At 58.3% G+C, this 16773-nt stretch overlaps 2 protein-coding genes across 8 annotated transcripts; one reads left to right on the forward strand and one right to left on the reverse strand.

Annotated features, from left to right (window-relative positions):
- The first annotated feature begins 2 nt into the window (after nt 1-2).
- GPS1 (G protein pathway suppressor 1) lies at nt 3-5496 on the forward strand. Of its 5 annotated transcripts, none has more exons than XM_082442053.1 (15): nt 3-91; nt 270-470; nt 967-1059; nt 1564-1745; nt 2185-2349; nt 2747-2882; nt 2985-3062; nt 3242-3302; nt 3744-3829; nt 4047-4141; nt 4250-4355; nt 4436-4516; nt 4600-4737; nt 4808-4942; nt 5025-5496. In XM_082442053.1, the coding sequence occupies exons 1-15, from the start codon at nt 59-61 to the stop codon at nt 5097-5099; spliced, it is 1665 nt and encodes a 554-aa protein (XP_082298179.1). In that variant the 5' UTR covers nt 3-58; the 3' UTR covers nt 5100-5496. The 5 variants fall into 5 exon arrangements, with proteins under 5 accessions (XP_082298179.1, XP_082298180.1, XP_082298178.1 ...); XM_082442054.1 differs by having other exon boundaries at nt 7-91; nt 267-470; nt 3245-3302; XM_082442052.1 differs by having other exon boundaries at nt 9-91; nt 267-470.
- A 244-nt stretch (nt 5497-5740) lies between these two features.
- Nucleotides 5741-12898, reverse strand: DUS1L (dihydrouridine synthase 1 like). Of its 3 annotated transcripts, none has more exons than XM_082442050.1 (14): nt 12640-12898; nt 11533-11779; nt 10948-11056; nt 10382-10432; nt 9859-9971; nt 9226-9308; nt 8917-9020; nt 8545-8689; nt 7884-7950; nt 7686-7774; nt 7089-7234; nt 6560-6597; nt 6229-6304; nt 5741-6127 (listed from the first exon to the last, which is right to left on the reverse strand). In XM_082442050.1, the coding sequence occupies exons 2-14, from the start codon at nt 11767-11769 to the stop codon at nt 5988-5990; spliced, it is 1398 nt and encodes a 465-aa protein (XP_082298176.1). In that variant the 5' UTR covers nt 11770-11779; nt 12640-12898; the 3' UTR covers nt 5741-5987. The 3 variants fall into 3 exon arrangements, with proteins under 3 accessions (XP_082298176.1, XP_082298177.1, XP_082298175.1); XM_082442051.1 differs by having other exon boundaries at nt 7854-7950; nt 9859-9911; nt 12640-12897; XM_082442049.1 differs by having other exon boundaries at nt 7854-7950; nt 12640-12895.
- Nucleotides 12899-16773: the final 3875 nt, after the last annotated feature.

Below are 16773 nucleotides of genomic sequence, written 5' to 3' on the forward strand. Positions count from 1 at the left end.
GAAGCGGCGGCTGCGCTGCCCCGGAAGTGAACGGCGCGCCGCGGCGGGGTGGGCGAAGATGCCGCTGCCGGTTCAGGTGTTTAACTTGCAGGTAACGAGCCGCGGCCGGCGGCCCCCCGCGCTCCCGCCGCTGGGCCGGAGCGGGGCCGGCCGTGCGCACCCCCCCGCGCGGCGTCCTCCCTGCGCCCGGGCTCCGGCCGCAGCGTCCCGCCCGTCGGCCCCGGCAGCCCGGCAGGCCCGGCGCGCTAACGCTCTCTCTCCTTCAGCAGCCAGCCAGCTCTGTGTCAGGGTCGGGGGGTGCAGAGAGTCAGGACAGAATGCGGGGTGGCCCGGCCCCCCGCGCGGCCGCGTCGTCAGTGGCAGATGTGCACTGCGCCCCTCCCAGCGGTAGGTCAGAGCTCTTCCTGCCGGGCACGGCCGGGGACTTCAGCCTGAGCGCCAGCCTGTCGGCCTGTACGCTGCTTTATGAGGTACCTTCCAGGACAGGGGCCGGGACCAGCCCGCACGCCCGCCGGGCCGCGCAGGGCGCCCGGGCGGCCCCCTCCCGCCTCCCGGTCCATCGGCGGTACTCGCCCGGCGCTGCGGCTCCGGCTGCTCAGCCGCGCCTGGGTCGAGGCCGCCCATGTTTTCCCTATGGCTCGGAGGAGGCTGCGTCAGGACGGTGGCTGGGAGCACGTAGGGACCCTCTGGGGTCCCTGGGTAGTGGTCTTTCGGCTCTGGTTCCCGCCCCACAGGTGGGCCATCACGGTCGGGCTGAGCGTTCTGCTCTTGAGCCAACAGTCTCACTAGGAGCCCCCTCCCTCATGTGGCGGCGCTGGACTTGGCGGGCAGTGGGGAGGGGCTCCGGGGACAGGATCCCACCGCCCGGGAGATGGAGGGCAGAGCTGAGCTGGGGCACAGTGAGGGTCACTCGCCCTCCCTGGGCGTCCCCTGCTCGAGGTGCCAAGGTGCTGGCCCGTGTTGCAGGGGGCCGTGGAGCCTATGCAGATTGATGTGGACCCCCAGGAGGACCCGCAGAACGCGCCCGATGTCAACTACGTTGTGGAGAACCCCACCCTGGTACGGAGCCCGGCGGGCACTCACGGGGCGTCGGGGACTGTTTGGGTCTGTCAGTCTTGCTGGGAGGTCCAGGCTAGGCTCCCCGCTCCCACCGCATCTTTTTCTGACTCAGAAACTTTTAGGGTTTCTAGTTGCGCGCTTATAATGGGTTGCTAGTCGGTTCCAGACTCTGCACCTGCTTCTCCCCCACACGGAGGAGCCCTGTGTGCTAGGCCACCCTGCAGGTTGAGTCTCACTGCGAGGACAGGTCTTCCTTGGGACCCAGCCTGGGAAGCACTGTCTCCTCACTGTTCAGCTTGGTGACTGGCTGCCCATGTGGCTCTGGCTGTTCACCCCCCAGGGCAGAGATTTACTCCAGAGGCCCTTGCACTGGCCCATCCCGAGTGGCCTTTCATCAGCCCCTGGACAGTGGTTTATTTGGTGCCCACATGCCACTACTCCTGACTCACTGGCTGGGGCTTGAGGTCTAGGGTCCCAGCTTGCACAATCCACCCCCGCCCCCAGGATCTGGAGCAGTACGCGGCCAGCTACAGTGGCCTGATGCGCATCGAACGACTGCAGTTCATTGCTGACCACTGCCCCCCGCTGCGGGTGGAGGCCCTGAAGATGGCCCTGTCCTTCGTGCAGAGGACCTTCAACGTGGACATGTACGAGGAGATCCACCGCAAACTCCTGGAGGCTGCCAGGTGAGGCCGGGGCTCAGTGAGGTGGGGCAGGGATTGCGTGTGCTGTATGGCCAGTCTGGGCAAGGGCCTTCCCTGTGCTCCTGCAGTGCCTGGCCCCATAACACAGTGATCTGGCTTTCTTGTTGAAAAGCCAGGAGTGGCAGAAACGGCCCAACGGGCTAGACTCTCAGTCTCCTCGCTGAGAATTCAGGCTCCCTCCACATTTGCATGCATGTGCAGTTCCAACACCGAGCAGACCCTGTGGAGATGGCAACGTGCTTTTTGCTTCTCAGCACGGCTGTGTGACTTATTTCTCGCTGGGCTCTCCCGCCAGGCTGCGGGCTCCTGCTGTCACAACTGCCCCTGTGCCAACTGGGTGCCCTCCTGATGGGGGTGAGGGCTGCTGGGAGGCAGCTGCCCGCCCTGCACACGGGCCCCTAATGGCCAGGTCCTCCCTTAGGGAGCTGCAGAATGCACCCGACGCCATCCCTGAGAGTGGTGTGGAGCCCCCACCCTTGGACACAGCCTGGGTGGAGGCCACGCGGAAGAAGGCCTTGCTGAAGCTGGAGAAGCTGGACACAGATCTGAAGAACTACAAGGGCAATTCTATCAAGGAGAGCATCAGGTGTGCCCAGGGGCTGGGGGGCGGGCTCCATCAAGGAGAGCATCAGGTGTGCCCAGGGGCTGGGGGGTGGGCTCCATCAAGGAGAGCATCAGGTGTGCCCAGGGGCTGGGGGGTGGGCTCCATCAAGGAGAGCATCAGGTGTGCCCAGGGGCTGGGGGGTGGGCTCCATCAAGGAGAGCATCAGGTGTGCCCAGGGGCTGGGGGGTGGGCTCCATCAAGGAGAGCATCAGGTGTGCCCAGGGGCTGGGGGGTGGGCTCCATCAAGGAGAGCATCAGGTGTGCCCAGGGGCTGGGGGGCGGGCTCCATCAGAGGGAGGATCAGGTGCACCCTTGGGGTGGAGGGTTGGGCAGCCAGGCCCATGGACCGACCTGTGTCCACTTGCGGCCGGACCCACAGGCGTGGCCATGACGACCTGGGTGACCACTATCTGGACTGTGGGGACCTTAGCAACGCCCTCAAGTGTTACTCCCGGGCCCGGGACTACTGCACCAGCGCCAAGCACGTCATTAACATGTGCCTCAACGTTATCAAGGTGGGCCCTGGGGTGGGTGGCATGGGAGGGGGGCATAGGGCAGCAATGCCCGTGGGCCAGGAGTGGGCACCCCAGGCTGAGTGCATTCCACCTGCCCACCAGGTCAGCGTCTACTTGCAGAATTGGTCTCACGTGCTGAGCTATGTCAGCAAGGCGGAGTCCACCCCGGAAATTGCCGAGGTAATGATGGCTCTGTGCCCCTTGGAACTTGCCCCAGGATCCCTGACCACTCCTGGCCCTGGTGGGCCTTGTCCTCCTGGAGTCGGCCTCTGCTGCTCTTAGGCTGGGGCTGGGTGCCTGGGGGCTGATGAAGGTATGGAGGGCGGGGGGTTGCTCACAAGTGCGACCTTCTCCTGCAGCAGCGTGGGGAGCGTGACACCCAGACTCAGGCCATCCTCACCAAGCTCAAGTGTGCAGCAGGTGAGGGCCCTGGGGCACAGGGGCAGGAGGGCACCCTAGCTGACCTCATCCCAGCCAGGGAAACCCATAAGCCCCACACCTATGCTGTACCTGACACCTACCCGGCTCAGGTCCCCCTTGGGGAGGCTAGGGAGTGGTGACCAGTGGTTGGGAGTAGAGGCAGTGCCTTCTTTCTGACAGCTGCTGCCGTGGCTGGTTACCCCTGCTCCCACCCCTACCCCGTCAGCTGAACAGCTCGGGTGCCCTTTGCAGTAGGAATAGCAGCTGCTCAGCCTCCCTGCGCGCCTGGCTCACGGAGCGTGCTGCCGGTGCTCACTGGCAAGGTTACTTCTCACTTGCCAGCGTTTGTCGCAGGTGCGCGCCCGTTGATGGCCCCACAGGGCCCTGGCAGCTTCCTCTGGATGCCGGGCTTCATCCTTTTTCCCTCTGCCCCCCCTCTAGGCCTGGCTGAGTTGGCCGCACGCAAGTACAAGCAGGCTGCCAAGTGCTTCCTGCTGGCTTCCTTCGATCACTGCGACTTCCCCGAGGTGAGGGGCATGAGGGTCTCTGGGGAGGAGAACTTCACTGGGGCTTGGGAAGCAGGGTGAGGGCTCGAGAGTTGGGCTTTCTGTTGGGCGGTCACCCCCATGGGGTCCTAGGCATTCTGAGTGGGCGGTGGGTGAGGTAGGGTGGACCCAGCCCAGACTTCTGTACTGACTGCCAGTGACCCTAGGACTCTGACCCATCTCCCTTCTTGCTCCTCAGCTGCTCTCCCCCAGCAACGTGGCCGTGTACGGTGGCCTGTGCGCCTTGGCCACCTTTGACCGGCAGGAGCTGCAGCGCAATGTCATCTCCAGCAGGTGGGTGGAAGGTGGGGTACTGGGCACTGCAGCCCTGCTCCTGTGCCCCCAGCCACCTTCAGGCGGGTGGGCAGGCAGGGCCGGCTCTGAGGAGTCTGGCATCTGCAGCTCCTTCAAGTTGTTCTTGGAGCTGGAGCCACAGGTTCGGGACATTATCTTCAAATTCTATGAGTCCAAGTATGCCTCGTGCCTGAAGATGCTGGACGAGATGAAGGTGAGGGGCCTGGCCTGGCTTGGAGGTGGGCGAGTGCGGAAGGCCTGGGGCAGCTGTCCCTGACTGGCTCTCCTCGCCAGGACAACCTGCTCCTAGACATGTACCTGGCCCCCCACGTCAGGACCCTGTACACACAGATTCGCAACCGGGCCCTCATCCAGGTAAACACAGGGGCAGAGGCTGAGGCCAAGGCAGGGTGCTTTGCATGTGCCTGCGGGTAGCTCATGTCCCCTTCGCTTTGCAGTATTTCAGCCCCTATGTGTCAGCTGACATGCGCAAGATGGCCACAGCCTTCAACACCACAGTGGCGGCGCTGGAGGATGAGCTGACGCAGCTCATCCTGGAGGGGCTCATCAACGCCCGCATCGACTCCCACAGCAAGGTGGCCGGCCTCAGGGCTGTGGGGTGTGGGAGGGAGACTCTGGGCCCCACTGAGCCCTGCACCCCCACAGATCCTATATGCCCGGGACGTGGATCAGCGCAGCACCACCTTCGAGAAGTCTCTGCTGATGGGCAAGGAGTTCCAGCGCCGTGCCAAAGCCATGATCCTGCGGGCGGCTGTGCTACGCAACCAGATCCACGTCAAGGTGCGGGCAGCGGGGCCCTGGGGTTGGAGGGATGGGATGGGCACACGTGCCCCTCTGGGCTAAGTGGCTGTCTCCACTGCAGTCCCCTCCCCGGGAAGGGAGCCAAGGAGAGCTGACGCCGGCCAACAGCCAGTCCCGGATGAGCACCAACATGTGAGGGCACCCTCGGCCTCCAGGATGGTCTGCACACCTCCCACCCTGCCCCGCCCCCCACCCTCGGACTCCTGGGCCTCCCATCTGCTCCAGCAGCACTTCCAGAGGTGTTGCCTGTGGCCCACTTGTAGGGGCCTGGCTGCTGGCTGATGCTAGCCCTCGGCCCCCTGCCTGGGCTTCCATGTGCCCAGATTCTTGTGCCCCACCTCCCCCTTGCTGCACCCTGTGCTGGGGGCGCTGGGGAGGGGGTGGGCTTTCCTGGAAGGAGAGGCCTGCTGGGCTCACCCACGTGGCGCTGGGGCCCCCACCCGGCAGCACTGTCTCCCAGCCTCCATGTTGATGTGTCATTTGGGGTTGTAGCATTATTGAATCTTAGTCCATTAAAGGGCAGCCTGAGAACAGCCCCTCGCACCACTCCTTCCTGTCTCCATGGGGCCCCCTGGCCCAGTCCCCACCTCCTTGGGCTCCCCTTTCTCACACTCCACTTGGCTTTGCAGGGCTGAGGCCAGTGCATGGCCCTCCTTTAAGCAGGTCTCCATGGTTAAGAAAATGAAGGCAGGAGGTGCCTTGCTTATTTCCCCTGTTCTGACGTCCCTGTTGACCCCAACGACACTCAGGTCTCAAAGAACCTGAGTGGGAACGTCGTGTCTTTGAAATGATTTATTGTTCATCTTGAACACACGTGGGCCGTGAGGATGGGGCAGGTCCAGCCTGGGAGCCTGCTCCCTGGTGCAGCATCTCTGGGCCCCCAGCATGGGCTGAAGGGAAGACCAGCTTGTCCTTCCGTGTGAAGTAGCAGGAGGTTCCCTGAGTAAAGGAGTTTCCTTAAGTGGGACGTTTCAAGGCTTCAGCATCGGGCCTGGGGGGTGGCACATGGGGCTGCAGCTGCCCTTCAGGCCAGGGCACTGCCCACGACCTCCGGGAAGCCACCTGGTTCTCCAGGCCTGGCCTGCTGTGCTTCCTGCAGCCGCGGCTGGGCCCCCTTCCAGGCCAGAGACTTCTCCAGTTTGGTTTTAAAAAGCAGTCCATGACCTGGCAGAGGGGCAAGAGGAGGGAAATGGGGCTCAGGAGGCTGAGGGTCCATGGCCCACTACAGTGGGGGCGGGCACCTGGTGGCAGCGGGCACGCCTCACCTGGACAGTCAGCCGTCTCTTTGAAAGCTCGCTTCTTGCAGCAGCCCCGGCACAGGTTAAACACACACCTGTTGCCCTGGACACAGGAAAGCTTGTGAGCCTGGGGATAATGCTCCTCCCCTGGCCGGGCTGCAGCCTGAGTGAGTGGGCCCCGAGCACAGGTGGGGCTCTCCTGAAGATAGGCAGAGCCCCTCACACGACAGAAGCCAACCCACCTTGGGCTGTGCCCAGGCTGCCCCCAAAACAGACAGGAAGAGGACCTCTTGCACAGGTTGCCCATCCCTCCCAGGGCGGAGCTCTGCCCTGGGCGGTGTGGCTAGGACGGACTCACCTTTGGGTTTCCACACTGATCACACTTTGCATATTTTGCTGGGAAAAGAACAAAAGGAGGTGCTGGTTGAACTAGGTGAGCCCACCCACCACAGCCATTTCCTACATGTGGCCCCTGGCAGGTATCCCTGCTCCCTGCAGCTGGCCAGGCCAGGTGGCTTGCGGAGGGCAGAGGATGTAGTACTCACGATTGCGCTGGGAAACCTCATCCCATCTGCCCGAGATGCACGGGCTCCATGCCCACCACCTCCCACTTCAAGGTCCTTCTTGGGAAAGCTGCCCCAGGCCCCACTCCCTTCCTCTCCAGCTGCCTCAGGGCAGCAGCTCAGGGACCACAGCAGGCAGGGAGGCTGGCTGGCTGTGGCCTTGTGGGACCCGCCAGTCTCCTTGGGGGCACGTGGAAGGGTCACAGGGCCCTTCTTGGTGTACTCTCCATGGCTTAGGAAGCAGCAGAGCCACCTGACCCTGGGGGACCCGGGGCGGGGGGGGGCTGGCCTCCTCCCAGGGCTCCAGTGGTGGGAGCGTCTTACGCTTCAGCGAGGGGTCAAAGGTTTTGTGGGGGTTCCTCAGTTTCTTCTTCTGCTTGTTCTTGGACAAGACGTCTGTACTGCCCTCCTCCTCCTCCAGGGCCCGCTTGCTACGGGCACCCCCGCTCTCCTTGCTCCCCTCCCTGGGCCTGAAAGGGAGAAGCAGCGGGCAGAGCTGAGGGACACTCGTGAGAGGCAGCCCGCCAGCTGCAGTCCCCGGGTGAGGATGTGTGTGCAACTCCGCTGAGGCCCCAGCAGCCGGCATGGAGGCTGGGACACCAGTGTCTGAGCCACTGAGTCCTGGGCGGGGCTGTGGCTACAGATGACAGCCTAGCCTCACCTCAGAAAAGCCAGAGGAAGCTAGGAAGGGTCAACCTCTTGACCCCAGGACAAATCCACTCCGGATCAGAGGAGCTTAGAGAAGCATCTTATGAAAAAAGCCATTTAAAACCTGAGCACAGGCTGACAAGGAAGAGGCCCCTGGCCCCTGAGGGATGAAGCACCCCAGCCAAGGAGGGCAGCAGGCAGAACAGCCCCCTCCACCATGTAACCCCCTTGCACCCCCCCACCCCCCTGCCAGCCCACATGCGGAAGGCTCACCCTGGCCGGAAGTAGGGCTGGCAGATCCAGTGGAAGAAAGGCAAGCCGCCTGAAGGCTTCTCTCCCTCCTTCTGCCTGGATATATCCTCCTGCAAAAGCCCAGAGGGCCCTCAGTCAGAGGCCCAAGGCCCAAGCCTCTTTCCCACTACACAGCAGCCCAGCACCTACCTGACACCGCAGCTTCAGGTCCTGGCTCACCGCGGCAATGCCCTCCAGGGTCTTCACTTTGGCGAGCTCCTCCCGAAGCTGCTGATGCACCTGCAGCCTGATACAGACGCCCCATCAGAAAGCCAGCCCAGCACCCAGCTCCCAACCACCAACCCTGAGCCCTGGGCACAGAGGAGCATGGTCTCTCCTCCCATCCAACCTCACCATGTCACCGCGGCCCTCCCAGACTCGGTGGCAGGTGGTTTTGTAAATGTTTGTGGAGAGCTCGTCTTAAAAACCCCAATGCAGGGCTTCCCTGGTGGCACAGTGGTTAAGAATCCTCCTGCCAATGCAGGGGACAAGTGTTCAAGCCCTGGTCCGGGAAGATCCCACATGCTGCGGAGCAACTAAGCCCGTACGCCACAACTACTGAGCCTGCAGCCCGCAAGCCACAACTACTGAAGCCCACGCGCCTAGAGCCCGTGCTCCGCAACGAGAAGCCATTGCAATGAGAAGCCTGCGCACCTCAAAAAAGCGTAGCCCCCGCTCGCCGCAACTAGAGAAAGCTCACACGCAGCAACGAAGACCCAACGCAGCCAAAAATAAATAAATAAATATTTTAAAAAAATTTAGGAAAAAAACACAAACAAACCCCAATGCCCCAGGCAGGCCTCAGACCAGACAGCGTTTGCCCTCGGGGGGGGCAACTCACGTGTGGTGCCACAGCTTAAAGAGATGGGCCCGGACGTAGGACAGAGGGCAGGGGTGCTGCCGCACGATGTCCAGGTATTCCTCGGCCAGCTCCCACACGGCAGGACTGCGGCCCTCAAACAGGGCAGGGTTGTGCAGGTTTCCCTCTGCAGGAGGAAGGGAATGCGAGGCTCAGGGGCCCCCGTGCCTCGCCACTCCAAGGGCAAGGCTAGCCACTGGCCTGACAGCTCTGGCCCATCAGGCAGATAGAGACTTCAGTGATGACAGCGTGCAGCCTGAGACTCTTCAGCTGGGCCAGTGGTGCCATGATGCAAACAGGCCCCTCCAGCATCTGCCAGTGGTGGCCCAGCTGTGGGCAAGGGCACAGCCTCACCTGCACTCATGACCCCTTGCACCCCCGTGTCCTGGATGCAGCGTTCCACGTCCCGCAGGCACTGGATGTTCCCATTGGCAAACACGGGGATGGCCACTGCCTTCCTGTCGGGGAACAGGATGGGCAGACGCTCAGAAGGATGCTGTTTCCCCCCACAACCCTGGGGGGAGGGCCAGGCCCCCAAACTCCATCTTCCCACTGTGCTGCTCACCCCCAGGCCCAGCACCCCTCCTGGTGCCCAAAGGGCTGAGGGCCTTGCCTTGGGGCTGGGCTGTCTCCCTGCCCTGGGTTCACCCCGTGTCCACTCACCTCACAGCCTTGATGTGCTCCCAGGATGCGGTGCCCGACAAGGGCCCCTTCTGCTCCTTGGTGCGCCCGTGGACAGTCAGCAACTAGGACACAGCAGCGCCTGGCTCAGCCCCACTCTCAACTGCGGCCCCCAAACCAACTCCAGGGGACCCTCTGCCTTTGGCTTTTGGGGTATCAGCTTCCCATGCAGAGCAGAGGAAAGGCCGCCCTGTGCCTCGCTCACTCAGTGCTGCACTTGAAGCCAGCTGACACCCTGGGGGTGCTGCCTGGGGCTTGCACATCAGAGCCAGCCTACTACACCACCCAGGATGTGGAGGTGAGAGGCCCAGACCCTTTCAAAGGCCAGTCCTCTCTGTAGTGGCAGCACCCCCGCTGCCCAAGGCCAAAGGTGTGAGGGAGGAATAGGCACCAGCCTGACCCCAGGGCTGGTGGGGGTGGGTGGGAAGGTGGTTGAGGCCCAGCACCTCCCCCTGCCCAATACTGGCCTCCTGGGCCCAAGCATGGGGCTCCCCTCCCCTCGTCAGGCCTCACCTAAAGGTCACTGATTCCTGCCCACCCCAGAGGGTAAACCCTCAAGGGGCACTCCTGGAGGCGGGGGAACAGTGCAGGGCCCTGGGAGCCCATAGCCCTCACCTGGCAGCCAGCCTTTTCCAGCATCTGGGCGTACCTTACGGTCTTGTCAATCTCTGGGAAGACACGGATCTTGCATGTGACAGGGACAGAAAGTTTTTCGTGGGCTAGCAGAACTAGGGAAAGGCAGAGTCAGCTCCTGAGAGAACTGTGGTGCCACCTTCAGGCAGGCTGTGGGGACCCATGGCTAAGCCCCCAAAGGAGCACAGGCCCTGCAGACGCCCCGCGCTGGCTCCCTCTCGATGGCAGCTGAGAGTTGCACCTCTGACCCTAGGGCATTGGAGAGGCCAGGACCGGGCGAGGATGCCGCCCTCCAGCACCTATTATCTGGTTCAACGTGGGGGCAGCAGGAGTGGGACAGGCGACTTCACAGCCACCTTCTACAGTGCAAAGGCGCGGGGGTCGCCACAGCCAAGAGGACTCTGCCAGCCACTGTCCTCTCCTGAACCCTGACAGGCTGTCTCAGGCCTGCCACCCAACCACAACGCGGCCCCAAGTCCCCGCAGGTAGTGTGTGGCCAACTCACTCATTCTTTGGAGGAGGTCCCACTCCTCCTGCAGGAAGGCGCCATAGTGACCTGCGAAGAACAAGCACGCCCTCTGCACCACCCTCTCGAGTCCACCTGGGCCTCGAGCTGCCTGGCCAGGTTCTATTAGCCCGGTGGCCTGAGCTTAAGGGTGCTGAATGGAATGCCCACCCCACACGGTCTCTGACCAACCAGCAACTCCTCAGGCCCAGTGAGGGAGACAGGCTGAAATGCCAGGGCAGCAGCCACTGGTCCCTGAGGCAGCACGAGGGCATGGTGGGGACTTTTCAGCAAAACACATTTATCCAGAGGGAGCCCAACAACTTCCCAGGACGTGATGAGCCCCTGACAGCCAGCTGAACCCTGTCCCCTGCCCTCAGTGCCTGAGAAGGGCCGCCCTCCAGAAAGAGGAGTGAAGAAAGGGCCGGTGGCCCCCTGAGCTGCTGCCATCAGAGGCAGGGCCAGGCCCCTGGCCAGCTCACCCACACACTGGGCACCTCTGGGCTTGGAGCCCACCCCAGCCAAAAGCTTGTGCAATGACACAGAACCCCAGAACGGGAACTCACCTCGCTTGGCTATCATCTGCGGGCAGCCCAAATTCAGGTCGATGGCGTCGCAGTAGTCCTGAGCCAGGAGAGCTGCCTGGACAAACACCTCCGGGTCATTGGCACAGAACTGGAAGAGACATGAAAGTCACCACGAGCCCAAGCCAGTCCCACACGGGTTCATAGGTGACCAGTGGGGGTGTTGCCCGAGGGGATGACCACAGGATGGCATCCTATCTTAGATGTTTACAATGTAACCAAGCTAGGATGCGTTCCCATGCCACCAGGAGAGCGAGTTATGAATTCACACAGTTCTCCCAGTTGTAGCAGAAAGCCAGTATCACTGACTTTGCGAAGAGCAGAGCCATTCTCTCTAACTGTTCTGATAAAGAGGGAGCACTTGGGGTGATGCTGGGGAGGGGGCTGCGAATCTTCCACGACCTCCACACACCCAGGTCGTCCGTTCACCAAAAGCCTGAGGCAGCTCCCAGAAGAAGTCAATCTCTGGGAGAACTGGCCCACCCCCGCCCCTCCGATCTCAGGAAGCCTTTTCCGGAAAGGCCCAGGGAGAGGTGCTCGGCCAGCATTCTGGGCCGGGCCGCCCACCTGCACAATGAGAGGCCGGTCCTCGGGGCACACGTCGCAGTACAGGTTCTCCTTGCGGTAGTTGGCATCTCGAATGAAGACCTGGGCGTGCAGCATGGGTGTGTAGCACAGCTGGGCCCCGTGGCGGCGGCTCAGCAGCCTCCAGGCCAGCTCGCTTTGGTCCACCATGGGGGCCACCACGTGGCGGGCCCCCCCCAGGGTACAGCTCCAGAACTCGAAGCCCTGCAGCTTTGGCATCGTCTCCACACTGAGGGGTAAGACCAGGGGCTCAGCCGCGGCCAACGGAGCGCAGGTGTAGGAGCCGACCCTCCTCGAGGCCGCTCCAGTGCTGCCCGATGGTCACAAATGTGGACACTAAGGGTGTCAGCTGGTGCAGGCCAGGAACTGAAGCCCCAGTGCTGGTCGCCTTCCAGTGGAAACCTTGGGCAGATCACTCAACCTCTCTGAGCTTTAACCCCTTACTTCTTAGCAGGATTAAGATGTCTCCCTGGCAGGACTGGCGTGAAGAGTAAATGGAACAGTACGTCCTGTCAGTGCCTAGCCCAGAGGAAGCTACCTTAAAAGGCAGCTACAACCCAGAAGACTCGGGGACCCCCACCAAAGCAGGACCACCCAGCGGCGACACTGCTGGAAGCCTAAAAATGCCTGCCCTCCCTGCCCACCAAGGGGCCCAGGGCAGTCACCTGGACACTCTGTGCTCTCCTCTGGGTGTCAGGTGTATAAAAGCACTAAGAGTACTTTCCCCTCTGTCTTATCTTACCTATGCCCGGCCAACCTTGTAGGAGCCATCATTCCCTACAGAGGCTTAACAGGTGGTAGCCGAGAAACGATTACAATCCGAAACACCGGAGAACGGACTATGAGGGAGGCTTACTTTCAGAGAACACTCACCTCCTGTACCTAGTTTGGGAATTATTAAGCATGGTCATCGGCTTAACAACTGCCTAAGTGCCCAGTTGTGGGTTTGAGAATTTCGGAAATTGTGAAGTTACATGTAAAAATCACCTAGGTCGCCAATGTGTTGCCCAGCGGGGCACCCTCCACCCCCACCTGAAGGAAGAGCCCCGGGAACCCGAGAACCGCGGGTCAAATCCGCAGGGAACCTACTTGGGCGGACCCGGGCCACCTGAGCGCCCGAGCCAGGCTGAGGCTCCTCCCGACGCAGCTACGCCCTTCGGAGCCGGGGGCGGGGCGGCCTGGAGCTCCGGGGGTGCGGCCGGGGTCCCGCGGGGTGCGGCTCCTGTGCTCACGCCGCGTCCTGAGGCCGCCACACCTGGGTTGCCGCCGGACCGCAGCCGAGCCCAAGGCTCCGCGCTGGGTCCGCCGGAAGGTGCTCCGCCAGGGCGGTCCGGGCGGCCCGCGGTGCGGCGAGAAATGCGTCCCCGGGAAACCGCGCCCGGCGGCGGGGGTGGCGGTGCGCGGGGTCGGGGGTCGCAGGCCGGAGGTTGGCTCCGCCCGGCGCGGTGGGGCGGGTTCGCGGGGGTCGGGCCGGGCCGGGCAGGGAGTGTCGAGAGTCGCCTATCGCTCGCGGCGGGTATCGCCCGGCTTGAGCTCCCGCCTTTCCCCTCAGAAGATCTCGGAGCTAAAGTCCTCGCCTCGGCCCCGCGCGCGGAACCTCGTAAAAACCTTCGAAGGACCGAAATCACTGTTTTATCGCGGAAAGCAAACAACTGCGCGAACTTCCTGGCCCCCATAGCGCGGCGCTTGGCTGCCCAGACCCACAGAATTCTTCGTTTTAAACCCAAGACGTGCGAGTCACCTGCTTAGCAAATGTGATGACAAACTTACCTCCTGCTTGTTCCCCTAAACACCCGCTTCTCTTTCCTAAAGAAACCGATTGGTCTTCTCTTTCCCCTCCCTCCCTTTCTCCTATTACCTGAGGTACAGAAACCCCTACCTCTGATTACTGCGTGCATGTCTTCTGTACCCGCCAGAGGGTGTGAATACACTTTGCTTTCTTCCTGTTCACCTGTCTTTTGTCAATTTAATTTTCAGGACCTCCAAGCACAGTCCCAAAAGGGAAGAGGGAAAGTTTTTCCTCTGGCAGAACCAAGTTTCATTGTATCATTTCATCCTTAAGTATTTCAACATCCCCAAAGGACAGGAGTTTTTAGAGAAACAACCACAATATCATTAACACACCTGAAAAATAACAATTTCCTAATATCAAATATCCATCCTTGTGTGTCCAATATGGCAGCCAGCTGTCATATCTTGAGTGCTCGAATGTGACTGGTCTGAATTAAGACGTGCTGTAACAGTAAAAAGACACACCAGATTTCAAAGATTTAGTAGGAAACAAAAAAAAAGTAAAAGAATTCATAATTTAAAGAATATTGATGACATGTCGAAATAATATTTTTATATTAAGTTAGGTTAAATACATTATTGAAAATAATTTTATCTTTTTATCTTTCTCAATGTGGCTACTAGAAAATTTATATTTATGCATGTGGGTGGGATTTCTGGAATAGCAGATTGAGGAGCTCACCAAATCTCCTCCCCAAAAAGCAGTGATAAAACTGGGCAGAACTGTTAAAAGCAACCATTCCAGGACTCTGGAAGTTGACCAAAGGCATACAATATTTGAAAAGCACTTATTAAAAAAAAAGTACTGAACATCTGTAAGAAGAACAATGGGACTCTGTGGAGTTTCAGTATTGAACTACTTTTATTTCCTCCCTCCCCATGGTAATTCCACCGGAGCCAGGTAGGCCTTGAGGATCTCAAGTTCCTACAGACACTGGAGAGAGCTGGCTTGATTGGGGGAGGGGGAAAGCCCCAAAGAACAATTGCAATCACAGTAGCAAACAACTGGGTAGAGGCCTGTATCTCAGCTACCCGCGGCCATGATAGTGGTTGCAGCAAGCAATAGTCCAGCCAGAAATTTAACAAGGAAATTCAGTAAATGAGATAGCCATGGTGGGCCTTGATAAGATAGTGGTCTGCGAGGCTGTGCATGTAGTAAGGAAAGACCAGAGATGCCCCAGCTATATACTCCTCTCTGGCTGAATATGAGGCTTTGTGCAAGGAAAAAGCCAGGCCCAAATTGTAAACTGCTTAAACCAACCCATACACATAGCTGTCAGCAAAGGGTGGAGGCCTTACTGGTTCAGTAGACTTAAGCATAATCTCTAACCAATAACTGGCTGGCCATTAAACTATAATGACCCAGGGGCAAGTCTTGGGAAGCCAAGCTTACATATAAAAAAAGATTATTTTTTTTTTTTGGCCACGCCGCATGGCTTGTGGGATCTTAGTTCCCCAACCAGGGATTGAACCTGGGCCCTCCGCAGTGAGAGTACAGAGTCCTAACCACTGGACTGACGGGGAATTCCCTAAAAAAAAGATTAAAAAAAAATCTAGTAGAGGACTTCCCTGGCGGTCCAGTGGTTAAGACTCTGCACTTCCAACGCAGGGGGCAAGGGTTCAATCCCTGGTCGAGGTACTAAGACCCCACATGCCATGCAGCGTGTCCAAAAAGAAAAAAAATCTAGTAGAGTTATCAGTGACCACACACTGCAGAGGGGACAGACTCTACAGAATTCATCCAGGCCAGGTACTGAGCAAACAAATACTAGCATCAATAAAAACATCCAGTAAGGTAGGAAGGGGGTCAGAATCCAGAGTTTCTACAACATATTATAAATGCCCAGTATTTAATAAGAAAGTATGAGACAGTCAAGGAAATAGAAATTTAAGCCATACACAGGGAAAAAAGTGGTTCCTAGAAACTGTCCCTGAGGGGGCTCAGATGATGGGTTTAGCAGACAAAGAATTAAAGCAGCTGTTGTAAATATGTTCAAAGGACAAAAAGAAACCATGTTTAAAGATTTAAAAAATATATATGACAATGACTCATCAAGTTAAGATTATCAATAAAAAGAAATGATTTTAAAAAGCCAATGGAGGGACTTCCCTGGTGGTGCAGTGGATAAGACTCCGTGTTCCCAATACAGGGGGCCCGGGTTTGATCCCTGGTCAGGGAACTAGATCCCACATGCATGCCACAACTAAGAATTCACATGCCACAGCTAAGAAGCCTTGGAGCCACAACTAAGGAGCCCACCTGCCGTAACTAAGACCAGGTGCAACCAAATAAATAAATAAATAAATAAATAAATAGTTTAAAAAATAAAGTATAAAAAAAGCCAATGGAAATTAAGAGTGGAAAAACACAATAACTACAATGAAAATTTCACTAGAGAGCCTCAACAGCAGATATGAACTGGAAAAAGGAAGAATTAGTGAACTTGAGGATAGATCAGTAAATATTATCCAATCTGAAGAACAGAAAGGAAAAAGCATAAAGAAAAATGAACAGTACCTCAGAGACCCACGGGATACCATCAAGCATACACATACAATACATTCACATCCAGAAGAAAGGAAAGAGAAAGAGGAGCAGGAAAAAGGGTTTTGAAAAAGTAATGGTCCCAAACTTTCCAAATTTGATGAAAAACATTAATTTACCAATCCAAGAATCTTAATAGGATAAATACAAATATATTCACACCTAGACACATTACAGTCAAACTGCTGAAAGACAAACAGAATCTTGAAAGTAGTAGGAGAAAGCAACTCATCAGATACAAGAGAACTGCAGTAAGATAAAAGATGACTTCTCGTAAAATAATGGATATCAAAGAGAAGAGGAGTAATTAAAATTCTGAAAAAAAAAACAGTCAAGCAATAATTCTACATCCAGCAAAATTATCTTTCAAAAATGAAGGCAAAATAAAGATATTCCCAGATAAACAGAGATGGAGAGAATGTGTTGCTAGCAGACCTGCCTTACATAAAATACTAAAGGAAGTCTTTTAGGATAAAGGAAATGACATCAGATGGTGCCATGAATCCACATGAAGATAAAAGGAACACCAGTAAAGATAATTACATAGATAATTATCTTAAAATGGTATAGGGACTTCCCTGGTGGCACGGTGGTTGGGAGTCCGCCTGCCAACGCAGGGGACACGGGTTCGAGTCCTGTTCTGGGAGGATCCCACATGCCGCGGAGCAACTAAGCCCATGCACCACAACTACTGAGCCTGTACTCTAGAGCCTGCGAGCCACAACTACTGAGCCCATGTGCCACAACTGCTGAAGCCCGTGTGCCTGGAGCCCGTGCTCCACAACGGGAGAAGCCACCGCAATGAGAAGCCCGTGCACTTCAACGAAGAGTAGCCCCCACTCGCCACAACTAGAGAAACCCTGTGCGCGGCAACGAAGACCCAACAC

The sequence above is a fragment of the Balaenoptera physalus genome (genome assembly GCF_965194825.1).
Source record: "Balaenoptera physalus genome assembly, chromosome: 20".
NCBI classification, from domain to species: Eukaryota; Metazoa; Chordata; class Mammalia; order Artiodactyla; family Balaenopteridae; genus Balaenoptera; species Balaenoptera physalus.